The sequence below is a fragment of the Castor canadensis genome, chromosome 3 (assembly GCF_047511655.1).
Source record: "Castor canadensis chromosome 3, mCasCan1.hap1v2, whole genome shotgun sequence".
In the NCBI taxonomy this organism is placed as follows: domain Eukaryota; kingdom Metazoa; phylum Chordata; class Mammalia; order Rodentia; family Castoridae; genus Castor; species Castor canadensis.
In genome coordinates, this window is record NC_133388.1 from 26,948,881 (window position 1) to 26,967,258 (window position 18,378).

The 18,378-nt window shown below is 35.8% G+C and overlaps 1 protein-coding gene across 13 annotated transcripts in view; it reads left to right on the plus strand.

The window, feature by feature from the left end:
* Cep128 (centrosomal protein 128) overlaps positions 1 to 18,378 on the plus strand; it is a 379,822-nt gene that overhangs the window by 111,167 nt on the left and 250,277 nt on the right. For 11 of the 13 annotated variants that reach the window (XM_074067408.1, XM_074067409.1, XM_074067405.1 and 8 more), the window contains 2 exons: positions 6,764 to 7,114; positions 15,044 to 15,694. In XM_074067408.1, the coding sequence (XP_073923509.1) occupies positions 6,764 to 7,114; positions 15,044 to 15,694 (1,002 nt within the window). The remainder of the gene's footprint in view (positions 1 to 6,763; positions 7,115 to 15,043; positions 15,695 to 18,378) is intronic. The other 2 variants (XM_074067415.1, XM_074067413.1) reach the window with 1 other exon arrangement.

An 18,378-nucleotide genomic window follows, 5' to 3' on the forward strand; every position in this document is an offset into this window, starting at 1 on the left:
ATTTCTGCTTTAAAGTGATGATCTTCAAGTATTTTTAACATTGCCATAGTATTTTATTATCCTAGTGTTAGCATATTATCCTTTGGTGATTAGTCGTCCTCAAGAACATATCTGATCATGTTATTCCCTTGCTGGAAAACATTTCAGTATCCCCTCAACTCAGTATCTGAACTTTCCTCCTAGGCTCTCTTCAGCCTTCTTGAAATATTACTCTTCCTAGCAGGCACTGGTGGCCCCCTCTGTGACTCTGTGACTCTTGCCCCTGCTATTTTTTGGTCATGGATGTTCATTTCCTTTGTACCAGTAACCAGATCTTTTCTCTTCTTCACATGTTACTTTGCCTGTTATCCCCTTATACTATCTTTGTTCCTTTCTGAAGTCTTCTTATTTTCTCTTGAATCTAGTAACTTAAATCCTGTTTCTCATAGTATTGATATCCCTTCCTCCCTATTTAGTATTTGACCCCACCAGTGTATCTTATTCAGTACTTTCCTGTTTGCCTGGCCTAGTATCTTGAACATGGCAGGTAATAAGTAGTCTATGTCTGATTTTATTTAAAACCAAGTCAATCTTTATCCTGTGATTTTTCTTCATTAGTTTCGAAAACGTTTCAGAAACATCTATGCATTGAAGAATGTATAATTTCAATTTCAGGATTCTCTATCTCTGGAAGTACTTGAGTATCTTATCTCTAAATAATTAATATAGTGAAGTAGATTGGATTGACTCGGAGGAAGTAGGTATGTGGCTACTCCTTTCTTTGCCAAATACTTATTTTATCTTGGATTAATTGCTTGGTGCCTCAATTTTCTCATCCCTAAAATGTTGACCTAGACATTGGATTATGTCTCTAATCCTCACATTGTCTGTGATCAGATATAAAAACTTCTCTTCATTAAGTTTCTAAAGTGTACCGGTCAGTCTTCTGGGTGCTTTAAGTGATTTCACATAGATTGCTGTTCCCCTGACGAAAGGTATCATTGGGTCCATTTTATAAATAAAATTGATGTGGTTCACAGAGGGCAGGTAACTCTTTCGAGGATACCACAGGAAAGCTGAGATTTGAAGCCAATTCTCTGTGACTCCTGCTCTTTCTGTGATATGCCACTGTCTCCTAGAGATGTAAATTTTTTTTTTTTTGCCATTTTTTTGTCTTGCTGTGTTGCCCAGGTTGCCCTTAAAATTGTGATCCCACTGCCTCAGCTTCTTAAGTAGCTGGGATTACAAGTGTATGCCACCATGCCTGGTTGAGACATTACTTTTGAGTAAATAAAGTCTGTTTTCTCATTTACTCTTTTTAAGTTTTTATATAAGCTGCATAAATACTATAGGTAAAAATGGTGGTTTGAAGTATAAATTATTGAGATTACCCTGGCTTATTTAGGTAAGAGTTCTAATTTTTGATCTATGTTCTTTTGTTTGCTTCTTTTTCTTTTTCTTTTTTTTGGCTTAGAACAAGAGAAATTTATTATCTCACAGAGGGAGGCCAAAGTGATGTGTAGTTTTTAGTGATCACTGAGGTGCCCAGTCTTTGTAAATGTTGACTCTCAGTATGAGTACGAAAGCAATTGCATTAAGTTCTATTTCTGTTTTAACAGCCAATCAGTAATCATTGTTGTCATCTACCTGATGTGCTACTTAAATCTTCGTAGGAAGTGTTTTCAATATTAGTAACTCTTCCCCACGAATGTTAGAAATAGAAAAAAGATGAGTGGAGAAACTTTTATATGGCAGACAGACCTGACTTCTTTATTCTGTAAACTTGCTCCTTTCTATCTTCATTTTAATGCCTTATTCATTTGAATAGGCAGTATAGTTGTCTTGGAATTTGGATACTACTCCTGCAGAAGTTAGAAAGAGAACCAATGACAATAGAGGAGAAGCAATTTTAAAGGGAAAAAGTTTTAAATGCCTTGTTTTGAAGATGTTAGGACCTGGTATGGTGGTGTATACCTACAATCCCAGATACATGGAAGGAGGCAGAGAGGGGAGGACCATGATTATGGCTGTGGTTTAAAGCTAGCCCTGACAAAAGTTAGACCTTATCTCAACAAACAAGCTAGGCATAATGAGGCAAGTCTGTAATCTCACTTAGGTGGGAGGTGGAGGTCTGGGAATTGCAGTCTGAGGTCAGCCCTGGCCAAAAAAAGCATGAAACCCTACCTGAACAGTAAACTAAAGGACTGTAACATGTCACAAGTGGTAGAGCACCTGCCTAGCAAGTGTGAGGCCTGGAGTTTAAACCCCAGTACCACCAAAAAAGAAAAAGAAGAGAAAATAATAATGCCTAAATAAGTTCTTACAGTTACCTGTAAATAATATTTTGGGCCAGTGCTGCTTTTTAAATTAAGAACTTACTTAGGCCTTATTATTTTTCTCCCTTCTATTTATTATTATTATATTTTTTAAATTTTTGTTGGTACTGGAGTTCAAAGTTAGTGCCTTTCATGATAGGCAGGTACTCTACTTGAGCAGTGCCACAGTCTTTTTTTTTTTTTCCCTTTTGTTTTGGTCATTTTTCAAATAGAGTTTTGCATTTTTGCCTAGGGCAGTCCTTGGGACCACAGTTCTTCTACCTGTGCCTTCAGGTAGCTGGGATGATAGGCACACACCACCAAACAAATGAGGCCCAGCTTATTTGTTGAAATGGGGTCTGGCTAACACTTTTCCTGGGCTTGCCTCAAACCTAAATCCTCCTGATCTCTGCTTCCTGAGTAGCTAAGCCACCATGCCTGCCCCCTTTCTGTCAATTCTGTGAGGACTTTACTACTAGGTGGTAAAGAGTTAATGGAATAGGCCTGAGACAGCTAGCTCCAGAAAGGCCTGAAAAGGCATGCTTTTGTTTGGCAACTAAGAACTTGAATTGATAAACAGTTCTCCATAGTGATACAGACTTTCCCTAACTAATAATAAGGGTGGTTCCCTGGGCCTAGACTGTACAACTAATGTGGTTTATGTTGAATATCTGTTTTCCATCACGGAGTCTGGAATTTGGAGCATGCTCAGCAAATGGTGCCAAGGTGACCAGCTTTGGCTAAACCTTGGGTACTGACTCTATGCACAGCACTTTGCACAGGTTGTAGCCTTCACCATGCATGTCCGGGGGGACAGAAGAGAGGACTCATGGACACTTGGTCCTAGTTTCCATGTGCTTCACGTCATGCTCCTTTCTCTTTGCTGATTTTCCTGATATTTTTCTACATTAATAAATTTTAGCATAAGTCTTGACTATAATGTGCTGAGGTCTCTGAATCCTTTTTAGCTATCACCAACACAGCTAACTCAACATCATCATTTTCCCTTTTTGAAGAAAGAGAAAAAAAATGAAATCCTTACATGTAAAGCTTAACATTTACTTGGAAGCTTTTATAAACCTTTTGATAATGTACAGATAAGAATTCTTGGTTAAATGGAGGTTTCTGTGTTTTTGGATTTTCGCTTACTTTGACAGTGCTTACAGAGTGAGAAATAAATAATGGAATTATTATTTAAGTGATAAGCAGTTTACCCATTCTGCTTTAGGGACTGAGTTGACTTTGCACCCTGTAAATATAAAAAAGATCTTCTGGGTAGAAGATGCCTCTGTTAATAGTAATAATAGAACTTAAAGAGTCGTCAAAATGGAATAAATAAGAAAAATAGCTTTATTTAACTTCTCATATTGTATATAAAGACAATATTTTGCTTTAATATTTACTATAGATATCCTGAAAACATTTATTTATGGATTAATGATGTGTTTGTGCACACATGTACTTTCTTTTTGTTATATGTGTATGAATATATGCACAAGCATGTGTGTGTGTGAGAAATTGTTATGAAGATTCTGTAGTATAACCCTTTGAATGATTGGAGAGAAAGTTTTATTATAGTTTGTTATTTGAAGAAGATAGATTAAAGAAAATATTCAAACAATATCTGAATAGGCTCCTTAGCAAAGGAATATAGGAAGAAGTCTTATGATGAATTTTACTTGAAGCATAGAACAGCTTGAGTGTAACAAAGAATGTTTGCAGACTCAGCAGCTTAGAGATGATGTCCATCCAGTTCAAATCCAAACTTTTCTTATCACTAGTGCGAACCACAGCTCTCTACAGTAAGACCCATTTGCACTTATACAACCAATGGCATGATGTTTTTGATATTTTCCCAAGTGAATTATTGTGTGTAATGTGTTGGTATAAAATTCTATGATTTTTAATATGAGGAACCAAAGAGTTTGTGTACTTAGATCTGGGCATGTGGCTGTTAGTCCTATGCCTACTGATTTTGCTCTATAATTATATAAGCATATATAATATGGTTTCTAGGTTCAATAGAGTTGCTAGAGGAATCCAAAGAGTTTTGTAACACTTGAGTCCATTATAAATTTCAGACTAACTGAAGCCTTATATCTGTTTGTCATCTTTGAAATGTCTGTGTCTTTCTCGTTGCCTCTTTCCCTATAGTGGTTATTTATTTACTGTTCAAATACACAATTCCACTCCCCCTTGTTTCTATCATCATAGAAACAAGATAGATAGTTTCTATCTATCATCAGAGAGAGATTTTCTCACCATTTTAATAGGACTGTGTTTTTATTAGGAGTTGGATATCAGAAACTTTGCTTTTTTGGCATGCTAAATTTAAGATGAGAGTAGGACTTCTATATGTAGAAAGGCATTATACAATTATATCTTTATAGAATGGAGTTGAGGAGTTCTGTCTTGTGAATTAGGAATCATGTATATTTTGATGGGTCTGTAGAACTACTTAACCTGCCAAGGATCTATGTAATGGAATAATGTCTCATATTGAAACTCTATATCATATTTTGGCCCCTTGTACTATCTGCTGTTGTAATTTAGCTGTTGGTGTGAATACCTTCCCAACTAGATTATTAGCTTCTTTTTTGTTGAAGCCATGTGTAGTAAATCTTTCTGTAAATCATGTATCTAACAGAAAGTAGCTATAATCCATCACCCTCCCATGTATTTGTCACAAAAAATATCACTTTCATCCTTTTTTCATATGTGTAATCACTTGGTTATGGTTTGTTAATAAAGCTGATTTCTTGACTATTGTTAAAACTACTGCTTTGCAAGTGCAAAGTCCAGAGTTCAAACTCCATTCCTCCAAAAAAAAGCACTAGTTGTAGAATATTGATAAACTTTTAGAATAAGGGCAAAGGTAGGCCACAATCACTAGGATTTTCTGATCTCACTTTAGAATTTTCCACACAAACAAGTGCACAGTTCTTAATTTACTGTTTGTTTGGGTGGACACAGGAGTGAGTCATCTCTTCCAGGCTGCATTGCACTTAGCAAGATGAGCAAATGCAAGCCTGTTGCTCAGAAAATGAACCTTGCTTTTGAGGCTGCATTGTTTGTTTTTAAGAAAACTTTTGCTATAATGTCAAACCATGACTTTAATCATAGGAAAATTATGTTTGACTTTATTTGAGCCACTGATGATGGCTAATGAAATTGAAACCTAAAAATTCTGATGCTGAAGCCAGAAGAAGGTTGTAAATGTTTGTACCCTGTTCATTTGTCAGTGCCTTAGGACACTGCAGATGGTATATGTTGTTTATTCAACTCAGGATCATCTTAGCCTCTTGAGTTTGTTCTTGTTTGCACGCATGGTGTTTTAATGTTACTTTTGTTATCCCTACTTGGAAAGTAAGGATCAGAAGGGATACCTTATGTGATGCAGTATAAGCACCAAATTTCTGAATTTGTTACTTCCTTACAAGGCTTTATAAGAGTGGCTTGAAGTTCATGATTATAACATTCTTTTACTTGTATAAAAGAGATTACCTGAGGACTTGTTCTTGTCTTGAAGTAGGTGTTAATCATGATGATTTAGTGTCCAAATATGATAGTGATCATCCTTGTTTTAGGAAAGAGTTAGATTTTAAGTTTTTTTCTTTTTTCTTTCTGTACTGGGATTGATCCCAGGGCATATCATGTGGCAAGTACTATACCACTTGAACCATGTGCCATGAGTCTTTTGTTTGTTTTTATGTTTTGATATAGAGGCTCTCTAACTTTGCCAGAGCTGGCCACGAACTCGTCTCTGACTCCCAAGTAGCTGGGATTATAGGTGTGTACCACCATGTCTGGCTAAGATTCTTTTCTTCATTAGAGAAATACCCCAAATAAATTTAAATTAAGTTTATTTTAACATCTAGACAAAAATGATTCTTGTCAGCTTGAAACAAGTATTTCAACTTACAACATTATGTTATTTTAGCAGGAAATAACCCTTCTATGAATACTTCACTGGAAATCTTTCCAATGAACTTTCAAATATGATGCTTCTGTTATCAATACTCATGTTATTGTCACTGATTTTTATTTTATTGTAATAAAACTTTATATGCTGTTAGAAAGTGAAATGTTACATGACTGCTTCTAATAGTGTTCTAATAATCTGATACATTTTAAACCACTGACATTTCTTCAGTTGAACAAAGCACCAGGTTTTTACTAAAAATAACACATTGTTTTTTCTACAAAGTCTTTAGTGACAATTGGAAATATACATCTTTTCTCTTTTTGGATAATAGTCTTAAAAAAGATAATATTTCTTTAGAAGTTATTTCCAAATGATTTGATTGTTAACTTCACAGAAAAGGACACATTTTGCAGATTGATTGCTAATGAAATTTAATCCTGATGATTTCTATTTCAGTGACATTAGAGAGTCTTGTTTGATAATATGCTATACATTCAATTTTGACAAGAATTTATTTTTAATGTTTTATATGCTTTATTCCTAGACTCTAACACGTGAATTGGGGAACAGGGAGAAACAACAACTGCGGATGTTGGATCAACTTAAGGAGATCGAGACTCACTTTGAGACATGTGAGGCTGAGCGGAAGCAAGCTGGTCTCCAGATCTCAGAGCTGACTCAGCATGCAGAGGATGCAACCAAGCAGGCTGAGCAGTACCTCAGTGAGCTCCAGCAGTCAGAGGCCCTGAGAGAGGAGGCAGAGAAGAGGAGAGAAGACCTGAAAATGAAAGCTCAAGAATCCATTAGGCAGTGGAAGCTTAAGCATAAGAAGTTAGAGCGAGCATTGGAAAAACAATCTGAAACTATTGATGAACTGACGGACAAGAATCATCAGGTATAGAAGTCAGATTCCTAAGGAATGGTTTTTTCTGTAGTGAATCATTTGTTCATCCATCCTTTGAACAAACACTTGAGTGCCATGCTGTGCATACAATCTATCAGAATATCCTTTAGAGCAGAGTCTTCATAGCTGGGCTAGTTCAAAGTAAAAAGTTACTTATTTATTTTTTTTCCTCAAAGTCTTTTAAAGAGTTTGACATTCTGTGGCTTTTCAGAGTCAGAGATCTACCTTCTGCCTTGGTTTAGCTTTGAGTTCCCAAAAGTTTTTCGAGGTATTTTTTAATATTTCAATTTTAGTATTCAAATAGAAGAAAATCAGTAGAGTTCCCATTACATTGTATGAGTTTTCCCCCAGTGCATGTACTTTAAAATCTCAGTTACTTTTGTATATTCCAACTTAAGGATTGGCTAAAAGGAAGCATTTAAAAAATGCAAGTTACTATTGGGTTATTTTCTGGCAGCAATTATAATAGACTTAATTAAGTGAGTGGCAGTGACAGTCTCACTTATTGAGTAGTGTGATCAGACCACAAGTCTCTTCCTGACTGCTTTTAAGTCCTATTGATAGTAACAAGACAGCATTTTACTGATCTTTGTATGCATTTCACATCATCTTTTCTCTTGTATAATCAGTTACTTTAAATGGATTTGATGCTTCTGTGTTGATTCTCAACCATATCTTTGGGTTGAATTGAACCCAGATGGTTATAAGATAATAAGCTGCAGTCATGATTGATTTTTGTTCATGTTTTGTCTTGGTTTATCACTTGGCTTTGTCATTTGTTACTTGTCAGTAACTATAAGCATTCCAGAAGAATAATCATTTGGATAAGTTGACTTTTTTTCAAAATATAACAAAAGATAGGATAATTGCATTTTTAAATTCAATTGACACCCGCTAAGAGTGACATGCTTATTTTGGATGAGGTGTCATGGTCAAGACGCTTTACCTTTTACATATGAATTTCTCAGAGGTACAGAAGATGAAGGAAGTGATCACTGTGCACTCACTGTGGAGTGCTTTTCATTTTAATACACCTGACACATTCGGAGTGGCTGGTTGCCTTGAGGTAAAGCAGTTCTAAAGCTTTACCTTGAATCTGAACTGATTTCATCCCAGGAAATTGTTCTGCCTTGATTATTCTGTTACCATCCTGGTCTGGTAACTGGTTCAGCAAGTCTGATGCTTAGGGAAGTAGCTAGAGAGAAGAGAGGATGAGGAGACTGATTGAGAACCATATGGGGATATTACTCGGAGGTATTTAGAAGTGTCCATGCTATTAGCAAGTATCCCAATTTATTTACAGTGCTGAGAGATTTCTGAATTGAGTTTTCACAGTATTTAAAATAGTTAAAACAATCATTTCCCAGAATACTCCTGATATGATTATTTTTATCATTTAGCATTGCTAATGTTAAGCAAAGAAGTAGTTTTAAGTGATTGCCACAGTTAGGATAGTATCACAATTATCACAGCAGGCATTGTAATTTCTTCTTTAAAAGCCTTAAAAATTAATGCAGCATGTCACAGTTAGAGCAATGGTTAATCAAGTAAGAAAGGGTAGGAAATGTTTCATTGCAGATTCAAGTGTCCAGTAAATCTTTGATGTAGAAATACATGGCAAATAATTTTGGAAGAAAGTATATTTTAAACATCTTATGGAATATTACCTGTAAGGAACATTTAATTCTTAATAAAATCAAATCACAATGCATAAAAAAAAGTCCACTCACTTCCTTTTTGTTTCTGGATAATTACTTTGAAGAAGTCACTCCAGGATCTATTTAGAAGAGTACATTAAAGAATACAGGCCAGCATGGTGACTCAAGCCTCTTAATTGTTGCTGCTCAGAAGGCAGAGATCAGGAGGATGCATTTGAAGGACAGTCTGGGCAAAAAGTTTGGAAGATCACATCTCAATTAATGACTGAGCATGGTGGCACATGCCTGTCATCCCATCCCAGCTAGATGGGGAAGAATAAATAGGAGGATTGCTGACCAGGCCAGCTGGAGCATAAAGTAAGACCCTATCTCAAAAATAACCATTGCAAAAAGGGCTGATGGAGTGACTCAAGTGATAGAGTACCTGCCTAGCAAGCACAGGCCCTGAGTTCGACTCCCGGTACTGCCAAAAAAAATATTAAGTTATAAATATAACATCTATGGTGGTTCAAAGAATGAATTATTTACGGTAGCCTTGTTATATGAAATTTAATAAAATGAAGTGGTATGAATGATCAAATGATACAGTCTTTGTTTTTGCAAAATGCTTCTGTGACTACACCCCTTTCTCTTTTTCTAGAATTTAATTTCTGCTTTAAGATTTGTCACTTTTAAAAGTATTAGAAAGCTAAATATTTTTATTCTCTTAAAATTGCTGATCTTTTTTCTATTCATGCTTTATACATTTCTCAAGTCTTGGGAAGATGTTGCAAAATTACTTTAGTATGAAAGGGTATAAAAGATTAAGCAATCTCATATAATTCCAGAAAAATCCAAAAGTATCAGTTTGCATTCTTTCTTTAAAGGACAATGACATGTATATTTATACCAGAGAGTCATGATTTATTTTAGGAATATGTAGATGAACACATATCATAAGACCTAAAACCATGTAGGTATAAATAATCAAATAATGGAATTGTCAGTTGTGATATATTTGTTTCTCTTTTTCTTTTAAAGTGTTGCTTGACATCATTGATTTTTATATATACTTTGAAAATGATAAAGGGAAAATTTTGAACTTTGACTTTAATAACAGTGTGTGCTTTTCTGAATGTTTCCAAGTTCTGTCACATTCTTTGAAACATGGGTAATGTTTTTCTATATATATTTTTTTGTTTTCCTGCTGAATTGGCAAAATTATTGCTTTGCCCATGTATTGAGCTTTTTTCTTGATAATATTTGATTTTAAGAATCTTAAATTGCTATCTTTTCCATTTGTGTATTTCTTCCCTGCTGAGAACAAAGTTATATGTTGTTTTGTAAAATCTGAATTTTATAATAGTTTAAAGGAAGAAGGATCAGTGCTAACAAGTATTATATTTGAATGGGTTTGCATCCTATCACACAGTTCAAAAAAGGCTAAGACTATAAGCATTTTCTGCAGTTTTTTCAAATGAGAAAAATAACATTAAAAAATTCCCAGACTGCCTTTTAGTAAAATTGAAGCATCTGATATATTTTATGGTCAGACCTTGTTCCCTGAACTACTATGGTTTGAGAGAGTATCACTGTTCTGGCTTCATGTATCCATTTTCAGGCCTTCTTTCTATAACCTTTTTTTCGCCCTACTTGGGAAGCTTGTTTTGCCTGGTTAGAACATTATTTTCCCATTCTTGTTCCTCACTGCTGGTTATTTTTCCATTACATCTCCAAATTTCTCAAGGATTTTGGCACTTGTCTTCCCCTCATCCTGTTTCATTACATGCAATTCTTGCCATCATCCTTAGTGACTTCAGAGTTCAAGCCGGCAACTCAGTGACCTTTTCTAGAACTATCAGTTGACTCATGTAGTTGGTAAGGGTTATCTCCTCTTTCCCCCCATACATTTAGCCATGGATATAAGCCAGTCACTCCGTATAAAATCATGACCTGATCAATGAGGAATGGGGTATGAAGTCTGTTTGGGAGCTTGTGGTAAGTATTTACTTCTAAAAAAGACATATGAGGAGAGATACTTTCTCCTTCCTCTGGCTATTATTGTGTCTATTATGCCAGGAATGTTTGAAGCTGTCTTTTATGAGTGGAGTCTCACAAAAGGAGGGCCTTGCTGAGAGAACTGTGGAGAGGTAGAGCTAGAGCTTTGACCTCCTGTGTCTGGAGTGGTCCTGCCTGTAATAATATAACACATTTCCTTGTGGTTTAATTCCATTTGAATTGGAGTATTCTCTTATTCTTAGCAGAAGAAATTTAAGCCAGCTGCATTTGAATTTTAAAATTTGCCTTTTAGAAATGAGGACCCTGCATTGTTGGATTGATTAAGTGGAGATTTGGGATAGGAAAGAGGATCTTACTGTTTCAAAGGGCAAGTTGTTAAAACTTGCTTCCCTGTTGGGAAACCAGGAAGAAACCTTACGTTGGTGTAGTGAACAGTATGGTATTGACTAGTTGCAAAGCTTCAGGATGTTATGTACATGGTTTAGTCTTCAGAAAGATCCTGCAAGAGGACAACAAATTCAGGTTGAAACAGGTCTGTCTACAAGCAAAGAACAAGATATTTTGGGGGTGAGGACCCTGAGTCTGCTATTTATAATCCTAATTGATTGAGTCTGATAAGTTACAGCTTTTTAGGGTTGGAAAAGCCAAATTATCTAAGTGGAAGTTAGTCCAAGTACATGAGTGAGGTAGGAAACTTAGCTAAAATAAATGCATAAATAATAAAAAATTTAAAAAGGAAAGGAAAGGCTTTTCCTTAGAGCCCTTTCAAATATTTAAGCATTCCTGGTGAGACAAAGGGGACTCAAGTGATTATGTGGAATTGCCTCAATATAAAGGCTATTCAACTGAGGGGTCCTGGGAAGTGTCCAGGGTGGTGTGGTGGTTAATACACTAACATCTTCTGACTCAGAGATAACATCCAGACGTTATCTTGGGTGGTAGCTACTAGTCTACCAAATACCGAGACACAATTCTATAACGCTTACTTCCTCTTTAGTATCTATATTGCCAAAGAAATTCTGGCTTGACCAATCGTCTGTAATTGTCCAGCTTTCGCTTTTATCTTTGACATGAATTATGTGAAATACGGGGAAGACAAAAGCCTGGTGAATTAGTAGCAAAGCCTGGGTTTCAAGGGACACTTGAACTATCCTATTTCTGTACTTTTTGCTGTTTAAGAAAAAATACCTTTGCTGTATGAACAGATTTCAGGTATTTCATAATATTTTATAATCAAAGACATTTTACCTGCTAGGACTTCTTATGAAACTAGAATTTTAATCTTCAGGATTGTCTGAAAGCCTCTTAACCCATGGTTGGGGGTCTATATTATCTGTTCCAAACACAATCAGTTCATTTAAGCCACCTCCTTACTCTTAGGTATCCCTACATTATTTTATAGCCAGTTTTTGCCTACTCTGGTAGAGCAAATAGAATCATACCCCCCACACAAGGTGTCTTATTCTGATTCCTGGAATTGTGAATATGATATTGCTTACATAATTATACTACATATCACAGTTGACCTTAAGGTAAGGAAATTACCATGATATGAGCCTAATCTAGTAACATGAGCCTTGTCTTAGTCTGTTTTCTGTTGCTCTAACAGAATACCACAGACTGGGTAATTTATTAATGATAAGGATTTACTTGCCTGTGGTTCCAGAGGCTGAGAAGTTTTAAGAACATGGCACTGGCATATGGCAAGAACCTTTATGTAGCGTTGTAATATGGTGGCGGGCAAGCAGAACATGGGAGAGAGGGAATCTGGCAGAACTCCCTTTTATAACTAACCCATTCCTGTGATAATAACATCATTCCACTCATGAGGCTAGGGTCCTTGTGATCTAATCACCGTTTAAAGATTCTACCTCTTACAACAGCGACTAAATTTCTATGTGTACTTTGTGTGGCTATCTAAGCCATAGCATTGCTCTCATGGCCCCCTGAACTCATGTGCTTCTCACATATGAAATAAATTCATTACATTCCCACAAACCCTGAAAGTCTTAACTTGTTCTGACAATAATTAAAAAGTCCAAAGTCCAGAGTTCATCCAAATCAGATAAGGGCAGCATGCATTCTGAGACAAATTCCTTCTAGCTGTGAGCCTATGAAATTAAAACAAATTTGCTGCTCCCCAAATACAGTAGCAGAGTGGGCATGAATAGACATTCCTGTTTCAAAATGGAGAATGAGGCAAGAAGAGAGGGGTTAACTGATCCCAAGTAAGTCCAAAACCCAACAAGGAAAAAATCACAGAAAGTTAGAAGCTGGGAATTAATTTTTCATGCTTTGTGCTGCCTCCTGAACACACTTGGGGCCTTGAGCTCCCAGAGCGCCTGGCAGCTCTGCCCCGATGGCTTTTCTGGACTCAGCCAAGGTGACAGCTCCCCAGGCTGACTTGCACATTGTAGCCCTTAAGTTCTTGGGTTTCCGGGGCTTGGCTAGGCAGCCTGAATACTTTGCTGCTGGGATGTTTCTCTTGCCAGATGTTTCATTGCTTTTAATTTCCATCTTCCATGAAGCTCTAAGGCATAATGCAGCCAAATTCTTTGCAACTGTATAACAAGGATGGTGTTTATTCCTGCTTCTAATACCTTGTTCCTCATTTCTATTTTAGACCTCATCACAATGGCCTTTAGTGTCCATATTTCTTCCTTGTCATGACACTTATATAATATCTAAGAAGTGCCATACATGGTCTATATTTAGTATCTTCTTCTGAGTCTTCCCCACAATTTATATTCCACTCAGCACAATCTAGGTGTTCTCCATTTTCCTCCTCCAAATTTTTTCAGCCTTACCCATTAACCAGTTCCAAAGCCATTTCCCCCATTTTAGGTATTTATAGCAACAGCCTCACTTTTTAATACTAATTTTAAAATGTCTCTTTCTGTTTTCTGTTGCTATAACAGAATGCCACAGACTGGATAATTTATAAATAATAGTTCATGTAGTTCAGGATTCTGGAGGCTGGGTAGTTCAAAAGCTTGGTGCTGTCATCTAGAGAGCCATTGTGCTGCATCATAACATGAAGTAATTATTATATTTGTGAGGCCTTTTTTTCTTTTCTTTTTTTAAAACCATTCATCCCTGTACTGAGAAACAAATTCAGTTTTCTCTGGTCAAAGCTCAAATGGTTCATCATCTCCTTTTCTTATTTTTTGTGTTAGTTTTGTGAATTCTCTTTCCTTATTAAAACAGAGAAGGATTTAAAGAAACTACTTTTTTTTTTTTTTGGAGTGATTGACACATTTTATCATCAACTATTTCTTACTGAAGTGTAAAAGAAATTTCTTACATTTTAATGCATTATTTCTGATTCTGAAGTGAATATTAATTTTTTCTTGGTTTAATGCATAGCAAATACATGTATCAGAATACCACAGTGCACCCCAAAAATATGCACAATATTTATCAATAAAAATAGAATAAATCTTTGATTAAAAAGAGACATGGTATCAGGAAGCAAGGATAGAGATTATCTTTGGTGCCAGTGTTGTAGAGATCACAGCCCTGGCTTCACTGGTTGCCAGCTTTTTCATCACAATGATGGAATGGTGAGAATTAGAAGCCAGATGATGACTCTTGGCCTCTGTCCCTCAGTGTAATTCCCGACCCTCTAGCACAGCTAGCAGAGAATGATGAACATCCATCTAGTCTATCAGCTTTTCTCTTGGGCACCTTCCCAAACTAACCTAATTTTAAATCAATCTTATTTTTAACTTGTGGGGTGTCAGGGCTTCCAGTTGTATCTTGATGTGTTTCTTGTCAATATTGGCATTATTTTATCAATACCATGAATGATACATTATATATCATAAATTTCTTAGATTGTATCTGTATCTATATTATTTTCCACTTCTGTTTCAAAGTTTGTCTTCTATTAAAAGTGTTATTAAAATACACATTATTACTTGAGGTAATACTTTATTACTTCAACCTCTAATAAATTATAATAGTTTTTTCCCTCATTCTTTTGCTGAATTTTATCAGCAAAATCATTTAAATGATTACTTATGACCATGTTTTGATAATGAAAAATCTGCAATACATGTTTCAGTGTGGTACTATTTCAGTGTGGTATATATATCTTTCTTTTCTAGCTTAAAAATATTTTTTCATTAAAAAATGAAAAAAAAATACAAAGTGTGATTTGATGAATCTTGTCCTTCTGGATTAGAACTTTATTTTGTTGCCTGGTAAGAGCTATGGTGAATTTTTCAGTTACTGTTTTTGCTTTGTGTTCTTAACCCACTAGATTCTAAAAGAAAAGGATGAATTGAAAAGTCAGCTTTATGCAGCCCTACAACAGATAGAAAGTCTTAGAAAGGAACTAAATGATGTTTTAACCAAGCGTGCCCTACAAGAGGAAGAACTTCACTGTAAGGAGAAGAAACTAAGTGATGTTCAGTCTCATCAAGCTGACCTTGAACTAGAAGTCAAGAGTTCCCTTGACACTATCCATAGACTAGAAGGTGAATTAAAAAGGCAGAATAAGAGTCAAAACCAGATTAAAATTGAGAAAGCTCACCTGGAGGAAGAAATTGCAGAGCTAAAGAAGAGCCAGGCTCAGGACAAAGCTAAACTTCTTGAGATGCAAGAGTCCATCAAGGACTTGAGTGCCATCCGAGCAGATCTTGCTAATAAATTAGCTGAAGAAGAGAGAGCCAAGAAAGCAGTGCTTAAAGATCTTTCTGACTTGACAGCCCAGGTAAAATCCAGAGATGAAGAAACAACTACAGTCATCACACAGTTAAAACTAGAACGAGATGTTCACCAGAGGGAACTGGAAGATCTCACATCATCATTGCAGAGTGTGAAAATGAAACATGAACAAAATATCCAAGAGCTGATGAAGCACTTTAAGAAAGAAAAGAGTGAAGCAGAGACTCACATTAGGACATTAAAGGTACTTGTGCTGAGTTATCTTGATGATACTGAAGGAATTTTGCTCATGAAGTTAATAAAGTGTAAACTTTCAGAGATCATTCTGTATTCCCAAGCACTGAAGGAAAGATAAAACCAACAGTAAAGAGGTTTATTCATGCCTGTTTGGCCAGGTTGAAATGAGTTATAGCAGCCACCTGGGAGTACCTATTTCAGAGCATTGAAGCCCTTTAAAAAGAACAGTTAGCTATTTTGGGAGTTCTGGGAAGATAGAGGTGGTAGTAAGTTGTGGACAAGAAACGTGCCCTCATTCAACATTTATGACCTCCTAAAATATAAAAGGCAAAGACTTGTCAAGGCCATTGAAGCTATAACCACAGTCCTTAGTAGTATGGTAACTAAAGTAGATCAGCTTAGGGGCTATGTAAACCCACGGCTTTTGAGATTTACTCTTTTTGTTCCATATCAAAGTTGCCTGGGTAAATGCTTAATTGAGATCTTGCATTTGGGTAATATTTCTCGTGTGTAGTACCATTAGTGTTATCACCATGCAGGACAGTTACTTGATAACATGATTGTCAGGAGTGTGATTAATCTGTCCCTCTTCCCTGCTTTAGTTTTTTTCCATAACATTTGTCAGCTGATATAGATTCCATACTATTTACTTTTAAGTCTAACTTTATTAGAATGAAAACTCCATGAGGACTAGGATTTCAGTCTGATTTGTTTAAAGAGATATCCCTAGGACTTCAGATAGTTTCTGGAACTTTATAAATATTGTTATGAATGAATAAATCTTTAAAGGTTAATGATGATTTTGTTTCAAAAGTCTTTGAAATCTAACTACTACTTACGATGCAAGAGGAAGTTATGTTGAAATAGCTGATATTTGTAGACTGCTCTGCCTATCTTAGGAGTTCTTTCTTAGTCCTGTCTAGGCTTCTGGCAGTAGTGGATTTGGGGCCATTAACTGGGGTAGCAAATCAGAAGGGAGGCTGGAAGAGTAGGTAAGTAATTCTTACTATATTCATCAATACCATCAGTGTTATGATGCACCATTGTTGTATATTACTTAGGGAAAAATACTGCCTGTGAAACTATGACATGTTGTCTAGTGTAAGTTAATATCCCAAGTGAGAGATGGTAAGATGGGAAAAACATACATTTTAATATTGATTATTCATGGTGTAATAGTCCCTCAGAGTTGATGAGGATATAAGCAAAAGTAGAATTAGGAGTATGAAGACCTGATCTAAAAGAAAATGAAATATTTATTACATGTGAATTGATTGGCCCTTGACAATAATAATACATATTAGCAAACTTTTTTTCAGTACTTTATGTAAGTCACTGCTGTAAGAATTTTATACATGTTAACCATTTAATTCATCATTCCTGAAGATTGTGTGGCATTATTTTCTCCCTGATGAGGAAATTGAGACAGAAGTGGTTAAGTAATAACTTTCCCAAGGTCTTATTTCTGTAGAATGTTACACATAGGATTTGAATTTTAAGTAGTCAAGTGTAGGAGTTCTTATTTACTTTGCTATCCTGGAAAAAGTTTAGCATCAAGAATGACTAGGTCATAGCTTGGAATTTCAGGTAAATAACAACACTATTTTCCAATGTAAAACATACAGACAGAACAGCAGATTTGGAGAGAACAGTGGAGTCTAGTGTTTTAGTATGTTGATTTAGGTGGGACAGACCTTACACTTAATCAAGGAAGTCTAGGTACAGCAGTTTATTACATAATCATCAAGAGTTGATGGAGAAATTAAGATTAGACTGAAATATTTGGGAGTCAGTAACTTATAGGTGGTATTTGAAATCATGGGATTTGGGACACTACGCAGGTAGAAAGAAGATGAATCTCTAGAACTCCAATGTTTAGGGAAAGAATTGACAAAGAGGTTCAAAAAAAAATGAGAATAAAAGGCCATAGGGAAAGAAAGCAGAAGAATCAGAAGAAAATGGTATCTTGGAAACCTAGGTAGGACATTTCAAGAAAGACATACAAAGTATATCAGATGTGACAGACAAAGTAAAAGTATGTTAATTCTATTTGGTGTAGATTGACTGATTGAAAAGGTCTGTGGGGAGGTGTGAGGGGGCTGAATCTATAATAGAGTTTTTAGTATTCAACAGGAGACCAGGCATCTCTGTCTCTGAAGATTTTGGAGGAAACTAAGATTGGGCTCACTGATAGGGATTGTCCTGAGAAGTTGAGGAGACTAGTGGAATTAGAGTAGGGCAACAGTCTAAGAAATTTCTGAATGATAAAAGACAAAAACTGTGTGAAGACTGGTATAAACTGCATGAGACTAATGTAGGAGTACTGCCATGTGGCCAAAAATTGGAAAATACCATTCAAAGGAATGAGAGAGTTGAGGGCTAAGTATCTAAATTTAGAGATTATTTATTCAGTTAGAAATTCTTTTTTCTTTTTCAGTTAGAAATTCTTATATTAGAGTACAAATTTTCTGAATTAAGGTCCAAGGTCATCTAGTGGGTTGCCATTGTGGGATGTGGGTGATGGCAGTAAGAATCAAATAGATTAAAAAACTGAGATTAGCTTGTGGGACTGACATTTGCATTTGTGAAGCAATTAATTGTCCATATGCCAAAAACCTACATGAAGAGAGTGATTAGTTAGTCAGGTATTGCCAGCAAGAATTGGGGACACTAATGAGGAAATAGATGTGA